The sequence below is a fragment of the Haliaeetus leucocephalus genome, unplaced genomic scaffold, assembly GCF_000737465.1.
Source record: "Haliaeetus leucocephalus isolate CR32 unplaced genomic scaffold, Haliaeetus_leucocephalus-4.0 Scaffold1, whole genome shotgun sequence".
NCBI classification, from domain to species: domain Eukaryota; kingdom Metazoa; phylum Chordata; class Aves; order Accipitriformes; family Accipitridae; genus Haliaeetus; species Haliaeetus leucocephalus.
The window spans coordinates 5283456-5295105 of record NW_010972437.1 but is presented as its reverse complement, the minus strand read 5'-3'; the positions used below and the strand labels follow the sequence as shown (position 1 = coordinate 5295105).

The 11650-nt window shown below is 38.7% G+C and overlaps 1 protein-coding gene across 1 annotated transcript in view; it reads left to right on the top strand.

The window, feature by feature from the left end:
* WDR12 (WD repeat domain 12) overlaps positions 1-9442 on the top strand; it is a 9963-nt gene extending 521 nt beyond the window's left edge. The window contains exons 3-13 of the mRNA XM_010564965.1: positions 1109-1203; positions 1875-1981; positions 2845-2960; positions 3346-3500; positions 4274-4319; positions 5129-5214; positions 5412-5552; positions 5658-5763; positions 6602-6734; positions 7574-7646; positions 8989-9442. Coding sequence (XP_010563267.1) covers positions 1109-1203; positions 1875-1981; positions 2845-2960; positions 3346-3500; positions 4274-4319; positions 5129-5214; positions 5412-5552; positions 5658-5763; positions 6602-6734; positions 7574-7646; positions 8989-9066 — 1136 coding nt within the window. The 3' untranslated portion in view covers positions 9067-9442. The remainder of the gene's footprint in view (positions 1-1108; positions 1204-1874; positions 1982-2844; positions 2961-3345; positions 3501-4273; positions 4320-5128; positions 5215-5411; positions 5553-5657; positions 5764-6601; positions 6735-7573; positions 7647-8988) is intronic.
* Positions 9443-11650: the final 2208 nt, after the last annotated feature.

Sequence of the window (11650 nt, the reverse complement as noted above, 5' to 3'; positions counted from 1 at the left end):
GGCTCCGCCGCAAGCCGCCCCGCTGCCGTGCGCGCCGGGCCCGTCCTTCGGGGGAACGGGGCCCCTCGCAGCGCGCCGGGCCGCAAGCGGGAGGGCTGGGGGCCGGCCCGGCCGAAGAAACGCGCCGTCGGAGTCAGCAGCAGCACCCTGGTCCCCGCGGCGAGGTCCGGCTTCAGCCTGAGCCGGTCCTGCCCTCTGCTTTGGTCTGGCTCGCTCTTGGGACCTGATCTGAAACTCGGCGGGCGTCGGTGCTGGGGAGCGGTCCCGGGAGAAGCGCTCCGAAGGCCGGATTAGCGTGTGCCCTGCGGCACGGACCCAGCTGCCCCAGCAGGCCGGAATGGAAGCGTTCCCCAAAACCTGGCAAAAGAACTAATGAAACCAAAGGTTTGGGGTGTATGAAAGCCTTTGAGAAGAGCTCAACCATTCTGTCAGTGCTGGCCGAAATGGGCCTGACTGACTTGAAAGATTTTCAGGGGAAAGACGCCTGTGCAACGTTGTTGAAAAATCCCCTTTTCTGTAAGAAACTAGACTTAATTGTATCTTAACCTGCCGAGACTTCTGCAAGTTGCTTTAACCCGTAAAATTGCAAACAAACTTGAATAGAAAACCAGTGCACAATGCAACGCTCATGTCAAAACGCAGGGCCTTCGTCAGCTATGCCATTACAGAAGGAGAAATAGGAACTAAAAAGTCTTAGGATTTTCGTGTTGCTGCCTCAAATACAGGGCTGTAGCTAGTGATGGCAAAGATGTGGGCTAGCAGCGGCAAGCTCCATGCAGAACAGTGATGAAGCACCACTGGGGTTTGATTAGATGTAGCTACAAAGAAAAGGGTTTAGAAAATAATGTGTTAACAATAAGAGGCAAACTTAACTCTTTGAACGCCAACAGCAAATTTTCCTTTCTCTTAACTCGCATAATCCTGTGGAATTCATGGGCTCCCCACTTACAACTGGGAGAAGAAACCAGCTGTTTTGTTGGAGGTTTTGTTGTTTGGTTTTTTGAACCTCTTGTTGGCTTCATTCTCCTGAACCACAGAATGATGCTGTTCTTGATGGTATCAAACAAATAGTGACACCTGAACATGGATTCTTCCCAATTTGTTTCAGCAGATCACAAGTATGTGGAATTTGACTTCCTTATCAATGGCCAGTTCTTGCGTATGCCACTGGTCACGCACATGGAAATGGAAAATATCTCCACAGTAAGTCATACTCAATTTCTCCCCATCTTGGACAGTAGAACAGACTTAGCCAGTTTACTTCAATCTGATTTAGGTATTACACTGTCGTCCTGACTAGGTAGTTTTCCTTGCTCAGTTTTATTTCTTTTCTAACTTTCCCAGGAGGATTCCCTGTATGTTTAAATCTGAACATTCTGAACTGTGTGAAGTGATTAGAGAGCATGGGATTGAGCAGTGCAAGGAACATCATTATTCCGTCTGTTGTCTGTGTAGAGATCAGAGGGGAAATTCTTGTCTTACTCAGTTAATCATTAATATATTTTTGTCTCCTACTCTATTAGTTACATTGGGGGATAATGGAGGAGGTTAGTATTACCTCTAGAAAATGCTGTGAAATATTTTAGACACCAGTGTTGTATGGGTAAATACAGAAGAACCTGAGAAGACTGGAATTGCTTGCTTTTGCTTCCAGCTTGCTATTAATAGTCATTTGATAAAAATATGGAAAGCAGTGTAATTCAGACACTTTTTTCTAAAGGCTTTAATTTCATTCATGTGGCAAAGGACTTGGGTACCAAGATCTTTGCCCAATAAACTTGTATATTTGCACCCCACTACAGTTAAATATTACTGTTATTGATTTAAAAAATTTAAAAAATCACACTAAATAAGTATTTTGTCTGTGAGCTCAGGAAGAAGTGGTGGAAATAGAGTATGTGGAGAAATATATGGCCCCTCAGCCAGAGGAATGCATCTTCCATGATGACTGGATCAGTTCTGTTCAAGCCACTGAAGAATGGTACCACACTAAGCCGATTCTCAGTTTTCTCTTGGTTATTGCTCTTGTGTGCAGAGGACTCCATGGTGTCAGATGGAGTGGTATTCTGTCTCTTTAATAATCTGTTGGGTTCCCCCCACACACACCTTTGCTCTGATTTTGGTGGTGGTTTGTTTGGTCTTTTAAGCTGCCAAGTCAGTCAGCTACTTGCTTTTGTAAGCAGTTCAGTTTTAACACCTCTGTTCTATGCTGACAGTGACTTTAACACAAGTAGAAAACAGCTAGAGTTACTGAGCATGAGATACTGTTAATAAAAATGGATAATACAAATGCTGTTTACTATCCTTTCTCTTAAAAGACAGCAAGATTTCCTTACCTCTCTTTAGCTTAAACCCTTGACTTCAAGCGTGACATTCATTAGCAACAAATATAATACTGTACCTTTATGCAGAGCTTTTCTTTAAAAAAACCCAGCCAACCATAATTGTCCTTTTTTGCTGTATTTTTACATACACTTTCCAATCAACTAGGCAATGTTCCTTTAGCAACGTACCATGAACAACAAATTATCTTTTCTTTTAAATGACATAAGGAATCTTAAGTCTCACATACCAGAATATGCAGTACTCCCATTGCTTTTCTTTTTGGCCTGTACTAGCATTGCAGTTGTAGGTTTTAATGGAACTTTGCTCTGTAACAAAAAGATTTTTTTACTTTTGCAACCTTCTTTTTTTTTTTTAACTACATGAAGTAGCTATATTTTGAATAATTTCAGCTAACCAGTTACTATGCTAATATTTTTCCAAGTTTCTGGCTGAGGCTTTTTTTCATAAAAACATTGTTGGTTTTAAAGACAGTAATGTTTCAAATTCTGTACCCTCTAGGATATTAACTGGCTGCTATGATCAGACTGCTCGAATCTGGTCTTTGGAGGGGAAATCCATCATGACAATAGCTGGGCATACAGAAGTAGTGAAGGATGTGGCATGGGTGAAGCAAGGTTAGTATATATATTAGGGCAGTAGTAACAGTTGGATGTATAGGGGGAAAAATGGCAGTACTCCTCTATCTATTATTTAAACAATACAATTATTTTGATGTCTTGTCAGTGGTGTTAGAAATGAAGTCATGAGTGCGAGTAAAATAGTCCTTTAACAGTAATGAGTATAGTTAAAACATGTACGTTGTCTATCCACCTTGCAGGCTTCGTTAGCAAATATTGATATGTATACTTATATTAATTGTACTTGCAGGGTAACATGATTTAAACTGAGATACATACGAGTTTCTATCTATCTGCCATTTCTTCTTTGACTAGAATAAGTATATGTAAAGACTTTGGAAAGCTGCGTTTGGTGTGAGCATGACTTTTTTTTCTTCCTCAGATAGTTTATCGTGCCTGTTACTCAGTGCTTCTATGGACCAAACTGTCCTGCTATGGGAGTGGAATGTGGAGAAGAACAAAGTGAAAGCCCTTCACTGTTGCAGGGGACACGCTGGCAGTGTAGACTCCATAGCTGTTGATTGCACGAGAACTAAAGTGAGTGACTCCTGGAAAGAAACCTTTGTCTTTTGCAATGTTAGCAGCCTGTATCTCAAAAATCATCTTTTTGCCCCTGCATAGGTACTAGTCACCATGCTATTATGACTGACACACTGATAAGTTTCCAGTCTTGTTATAAATGGTGGTTATTGAGGTATTAGGAGTGCTATATCAACGCTAGGCTATCTTTTCAAAGTGATGCACTTAACCTCTAGTATCACAAAAAGCTGAAGGTGACTTTAGATAGCACAAGCCATTATACTGCTGCTTTTGACTTCTGTGAGTGAATTTGAATGTTTAAATAAATGCTACCTTTAATGCATATGAATTTTGTGTTATAATGAACTATTTTCAAATTTGACCTAAATTTTCACAGTATTTTTGGTGTGAAAAAAACTTCCAGAGTGATACTGAGAAAACGCAGGTGGTAGAAGATGTTCTTTCCCTTTATCCAGGAATTCAACAGTTAAGAGCATTCACACCAAAGGTGGAGTCATTGCTCCCAGCTTGGCTCAATATCAGACATGTTAAAATAAAACCTTTTGGTGCTGAAGGAAATAAAGAGATATTTTGTAGGTATCTTTCCTGCAAAGGAAGGAAAAAGAATAATTTGATCTATACCAAACTTTTTTTTTTTTTTTTTGAGCAGCCCAGCACATTTCTTCATGTGTTATAACCAGTTGGTTGATTTGTCAAGCAGGTAATGTATTTAGTATGGCTTACAAGGTCTGCCTGGATGAACTTTTAACAAAATGTTTCTGTTCATACAGTTCTGCAGTGGATCCTGGGATAAGATGTTAAAGATCTGGTCTGCAGGTAGGATAAACCTAAGTTGGGATTCTTGGCTTTCTTAAAAAAAACCCTGTACTTAGAATAACCTGAAAGATGGGTATCTGAATACTTCTTTCTTTAAGAAGATTTGAGTCTGTAATATTAAAAGCAAGCTAGAATTTTTTTTTTTTGTAAGCTTTGTAAGGCTATACATTACTATATTAAGTTACTGTTTTGGTTGGTAACACAATTTCAGATACAGTTATCAACTGTGTGCTGATGTTTATTTTATTCAGAAAACAGTACTTCATCTTTTTCATTTACTTTTTAATGGATTTATATAAATGTGCAGGTTTGAGTGTGGACTTCTTACAAATCAAAAGTTTGTGGGTTATTTTCCTGTTCTATTATTGACACCATAATATGGAGGATAATAAGATGACCAGGTCTTTTCTAGAAATGTAGACTAATCCCATTTGATCTGAATGCTTTCTTTCACTGTTCCAAGTCACATTCTTTCAGTTTGGGAGTATATATGTAGGTATTGTATCTAAAAGAAAGATTGTGTTTATCGCACACCTGGATTACTGTTGAAATTTTCCATGAGTAAGGATGGTCTTAAAAACCTCATTGGGCCTTCATTTTAAAACTGCCTGACCTGGAGAATATCACTTAATTTGTATTCATTTTCCTCTTGCTCAAAATGGAGATAATACTGATCTTATCAGAGGTGTAAGGTTAAAATACTCATGCATCATAGACAGATTAGGTACTGTAAATACTGGGTTTTGCTTCAGTCTATGGAAACGCAATTCAAAAACCTCTAGATCAAGTCTGACTGTCTGCTGTCACAGTACCTACAGATGAAGAGGATGAAATGGAAGAAGCAGCTAACAGACCACGGAAGAAACAGAAAACTGAACAGTTGGGACTAACAAGGGTAAGATGAGCTCCAGGTTTGTCCAGGATTTTATTTTAGAAGTGTGGCCACACAAAATAATTTCTCTTTGTTAAAAGCGACTATATGAAAACTTATGGTGATGTGTCTCAGGCTGATCAGACATGTATTTTTATTTGTTGAAAGAACAGATTTTTTGACAATATTCAGTCTAATCTCCTCTCACCTTTAAATTCTAGACTCCTCTGGCAACCCTCTCTGGCCACACAGAAGCTGTGTCCTCTGTGCTGTGGTCAGACACTGAAGAAATTTGCAGTGCGTCATGGGACCACACCATTAAACTCTGGGATGCTGAGACTGGAGATCTCAAATCAACTTTGGTGAGATCATTATACTTTGTAGGTTCAGCTGAAGTCCAGCTCAATGAAAAAAGTTGTGCAAAATAGTAGCTCCTCTCTTAAACTTAATGTTTTCTTTTCTGACAGACAGGAAACAAAGTGTTTAATTCTGTCTCTTACTCACCACTGTGTCGGCGCCTCGCATCCGGGAGCACTGACAGACATATTAGACTATGGGATCCTCGTAGCAAAGGTGAGCTAAAACATGCATGTTCTCAAAGTAGTTTTTTTCAAAATCGGAACTTCTCCCTGTTGGGAGATGTCTCACAAACTGTTTTCTGGTCCTTCTGCTTGAAACAAGCCATTTAGGGGCTTTTATTAAATACAAAGATTACATCTATTTTCTGTAATCTGGTGCAAGACTTTTTTTGATTTCTCACCTAATAATTCAGAAAACTAACTCCACTTAGGTTTTCTATGTTTTGGGTTTGGGTGTGGGTTTTTTGTTTTGTTTTTTTTTTTTCAAACTTACTAATGACTGTTCAACTGTGCAGTCACAGGCCTGAACTTTTTTTTGTTTTTGCAAGGTTCACACCTAAGTTGGCTGGACTATCATTAAAGTGAAATGTCATCACTTTGTTATGATATAGGGGTGCCATGTCTGACAGGACTGCGGATAACTTATGACTGAGCCTACCAGATTTATTTCATAGGCATGTTTACTTGTTTAGCTTCTATAAATCTAATCCAGAATTTAACAGTATTCTTTTCTTATATGTTAATAATAGAAGCGGTTTTTTGTTTGCTTTTTTCAAAAGTCTTTGAAAAGACAGTTTAGTGACAAGAAAATACATTCCGAGTTTTGTTTGGGGTCCTTCCCCTCAAACTTGTGTGGCTTCTATATTTGTTTGCTTTCTTTAAAGTTCACTTCGATTTTTGATGTTAGAATTACTGGTGGAAGAAACACTTACCTTGAACGCAAATAAGTTGCTGACTGCTTTTCTCACTGGGTTTTGTATGGATCTTAAAAGTGCTGGTTTCAGTTGGCATCTACTGATGTCTTCTTTTTTTTTCCCTCTTTTTCTGTTCAGATGGCTCCTTGGTTCTCCTGTCTCTGACATCTCACACAGGCTGGGTGACATCTGTGAAGTGGTCACCTACCCATGAGCATCAGCTGATCTCTGGTTCTCTGGACAACATTGTGAAGCTCTGGGATACAAGGAGGTAAAATAAACACGCGTTCTTTGCTGTTCAAAGGCATGTAACCTTACAGGGTCAGTTAACCTAATGAAATAGCAAAAGCAGTCCAAGACATTCATTGAAAATTCCTGTAGAATTTGTGAAAATCCTTTAGGTTTTAGGAGTCAAGCATTTAACAAAAGGGAGAAAAATATTTGTAGTCTACCAGAGGACCTGTGGCTTAACATCTGAGCGAGCTGTATCATGTTCCAACACAGGACTTACCTGGCATTAACAGCAACATTGATTGACATGGAGAAGGCAGCAACCATAACATTGCTACTGGGATTAGGAACAGCAGAAGGTCTGCTAACCATTCCTCCATTTTACAGAACAAGATACCTTATTTTAGTAAGGAATGAGCCTAACTGTGAAGTTTCACTTGATACTCTTTTCAGACCTTCCATTACAAGTTTCCAAGCAATTAAATGGTTTGCACTCAGAAGGCATAAATGGCTTTTCTGGAAAACACACACAGTTGAGCAGCATCCACACATGGAATAAGGAAGCTATATAGTAAAATATTCCTTACAAGCAGATTGATTAAATTTCAGAGTCAACGTAGTTTGCAAGCAGGTGAAGAATGTTGCTACTTTTCTCTTTGCAGATGTAGGAGAGGTTAACACTGATGTCATCAGCTCTGGAGAAAGCAGAGAGAACATCACAGATGGTAGAGAGTACAGATAACTCTCTGAAAGTGTTTATAACTGCTAGACCACATCTGTTTAGCATTGTGATAGTATTTCTTCCAGGGACCAATTTTGTTTTCTGTGATTGCTCATATAACTTCAAACATGTGACTGTAAATACCTGTGTTTTACCAGTTGCAAAGCTCCTCTGTATGACTTGGCTGCTCACGAAGACAAGGTTTTGTGTGTGGACTGGACAGAAGCAGGGGTAAGAGTCTGAAGAGCAAGTTACTCAATTTATATGCATGGTTGTTAGGAAGAGGGCTAAAAGCAGTCATGGACTGTTTTTTCTTTTATGCTTAAAGATAGAAGAGAACAGGAAGTTTTAGTTGTGCTATGGTTGATACTGGGTTGATAACTGGGTGTTGTTGTCATATACGCTGCAGCACTTCCCATGCTGCTGTGCAAAGGAGTAGGATGGGAGTTTGTCATGGTTTAACCCTAGCCAGCAACTAAGCACCACACAGCTGCTGACTCTCTCCCCACCCCTACCCCCCCCGCCCAGTGGGACAGGGGACAGAATCAGAAGGAAAAAGGTAAAACTCATGGGTTGAGATAAGAACAGTTTCACAGAACAGAAAGGAAGAAACTAATAATGATAATAATAATAAAATGACAATAATAATAAAAGGATTGGAATATACAAAACAAGTGATGCACAGTGCAATTGCTCACCACTTGCTGACCGATGCCCAGTTAGTTCCTGAGCAGCGATTCTCCTGCAGGCCAACTCTCCTGAGTTTATATACTAGGCATGACATCATATGGTGTGGCATATTCCTTTGGCCAGTTTGGGTCAGCTGCCCTGGCTGTGTCCCCTCCCAACTTCTTGTGCCCCTCCAACCTTCTTGCTGGCTGGGCATGAGAAGCTGAAAAATCACTGACTTAGTCTAAACGCTACTTAGCAACAACTGAAAACATCAGCGTGTTATCAACATTCTTCTCATACTAAATCCAAAACATAACACTATACCAGCTACTAGAAAGAAAATTAACTCTATCCCAGCCAAAACCAGGACAGTGTGTAAGCTCTGTAGCATTAAGTAGGTGTTATACTGATATTCCAAACAAGGAGAGACATGAGAACAGCACCACACCTTGCTGAGGAAATATATGTTCCAAGGTACTGTTTGCTGCCATGGTGATTAAAGCAGCGGCATGAACTGACAGCTGGGGCATGGTAGTACAGGTGGAAGGGGGGAAACTATATAATCCTCTATAGCAAGCTGTTCTGCTACTGTAGTGGTACACACGTGTAAAATGGGAAGAATTGTTAATGTCAAGATTCTCAGTGTGGCTCCTGTTCTCAGTAAAAGGCAAGAAAAGCTTTAGCAATTTTCCTGCAAGAACTTAGCTTCTAACTTCAGGAGGAAGGTAGGGGACAACATTGTTTCTGCACTTTGATTCTGGGTTTTAGTCATGCAGTAACAGTTCATTATTTTTTACTACTTTTTATGTATTCAAAGGGGAGAAAAAATTGGAGTCCTCAACTTTTTTGTAAGTTTTGCTTAGTTCTGGTATTAATCAAAGTTTTCTTTTCCTCTCATCAGCTGCTATTGAGTGGAGGTGCAGACAACAAACTGTATTGCTACAGATACCCAGCTACAGCCTCTGATGTTGGAGCATGAAGGTCAACAGCCAGAAGAATTTTTTTTTTTTAATATTTTTGCAGCAGTGGCTCTCTGTTAGCATCCCTACAGAACCAACATCTGAAGAGAGTTTTTTGTTGCTCAGAGAGCTGTTCCTGGTTTTTGTGTTGGTAACCCGTATCCATATTTGTCAAAGAAATATGGCAACAAGCAGTTACAAACGTGTTTACTGTGAAACAAAGCAAAGGGTGTTTCCTCCTTTTTGATGCCTTTGAATTAACATCTTTTAAATGACTATTTGTATAGCCCTTTAATAAGGAGTAACTGTTCTTAATACATACAGAAAAATTACTCACTGGACTAAATTATTTTTTGAGTTTCCCTGCTTTCCCTTGAAAAAAAATAAAGCTTTTATGCTATGGTTCATTGGTTTAGTGCCTCACTGCAGATAAAAATCAGACTTCAGCTCACCTTTCAGTATGCCTCTTGGCAGTTCTTACAATTAGGTCCTTAACTGATGAAGCCAGGCTTCTTTCTAGGATGAAGATGTAGTATGTTTGCAGTGCAAGTGGTATGATATAAAGGAACATGACAGATCTACTGACAGATGAAATACTCAATTTTTTTTGTTGCTCATAAGTCAGGGCTGTAAATTACTTTATATAATGTGCCTGCCTTGTGCCACAGTACACGTTATGTTGCAGTACAACTGATGTGATATCTTACTCCTAAAAAGCAGCAGATGTATAGAAACAAGTGGAGGATCACAGAGAAGGCAGAAGAAAAACTAATTTGTTCCTAGAAAGAATTGATACAAAAAGTTGCCATAGCTTTTAGGTTGATAGAGGATAAGTACCATTCAAACATGCTCATTTTCTCTGCTGGTCGTCTTGCTTTTAATTCAGCATTTAAATGAAAAAGCTATTACTACAGTTTGTGCTGGTTTAACATCACATACATGGCATCTGACATAGTTTAACAATGTGGAAACCAAACTTGAATATCCCCACTAATGTCTTAGCTTTCAATAAATTTAAGACCTGTACAGCACAACCAAGTCAAATGCTTAAGTTACAAGGTTAATAATTTTTCTTTGAAGAGTGAAAACTCTTCATAAAGAGTATCCATATTGTAAACCTGGATGTCCAGGTTTACAATATGGACAAGTTCTGAGTAAGCCATTCAGGAAATACCTAAGCAGCAAAACCATAGAGAAAACAGCAAGGGTGCACAGGGGAAGCATTTCTGATCCCTTGGCTCTGCAAGTAATGTACTGCAACTAATAAACTAACCTTTATTTACAAATTCTGCTTACAAGGAATTAGTTGTTTTGCTATCATCTTATTATCCATGTGCATGTTCTTAGTATGTGCTTCATCCTTTCTAAAGCAATATACACTATTCATACCTTAATATAGCATCTAATTATATTTTTTTTCTTATTTAAACTTTCTTCCTTTAAAACATTGCCTTCTATTTACTCCACAAACTGGAACTTACAAATATGGTGTGAATAAGTATTTTGTTTTGTAAACCTACTGAAAATACAAAGCATTTTTTGAGCAGGAGTTTAGTATGTGCTGGAACATGCAGCATTCCTTCCTCACCACTATTACAGATCTATATAATTTCACATGCACATTTGTGGATATGCCAGTCTGCTCTAGCAATCATTGGCCTAGTAGTCATAAAAGTTTAAAAAAATCTCTAATAATTTTTTAGTATGAAAACAGAAGAGAGTAATATCCCCTTTAGGTAATCCTTAATCGAGTATATCATCTGACTTTTGAAGGTCTTAACCAAGTAAAGTTGGGAGAGGTTTTTAGTGGAAAGCAAGACAGTGAAGGAAGTTTGGAAACTAGTTTGCTTCACTTGTCTTCAAGACTCCCAGTGACAATTTAATCTAAAGTCTTGAGCTATTCTGTGCATTATATGAAACACCCATTTTATTACTCTTTTCAGTTTTTCCTTCAGATAAGTTATGCTTGAGCATAGCTTTTAGAATTACTGTAGTATTTCACAGATAGCTGTGCAGCACCTCCAGCCAATTAAGCAGTTGATAAAATAAGTGGGTTCTCTTATATGCGTATGTCTAAAGACTCATGAATGCAAGATAGGTAACCTTAATACGGTTTTCTTGCCTTCCCAGAAAGATTTAAAAAATGCTTTTTAAAAAGGTCACATCACTTGGACTGTCAGCTTAGCTTAGAAAGATTGTTATAGTATTTAGACTTAAGAAAACCCAGCTGGCATTAATTGTTTCAGTTTCAAACACTGAATCCATTAGATCTACACTTGTTACCTGTAGCAAATACACAGAGTGTAACTAGAAAGGTAGGTTTTGGTAGACCACAGTTCAGAAGCAGGAGGGTTTTTACACCTTCCTCTCACTTTGGGTTCTCTTATTTGGAAAAGTACTGTGTCAGATGCAGAAAGAAGCAACTAAGTAAACCATGTTTAACATTATGAAGTGATACCAGCGTAAGTACAACATATTTTTGGAATGCATCTGTATTACTACTGTCTATAAATTACCCTAGAAGCTACAAAAATACTTTTTAGATTTGGCTGACTGACAGTTCTTTGGATAATCTGTAATCTTAATTAAAACATTTTAATAAGA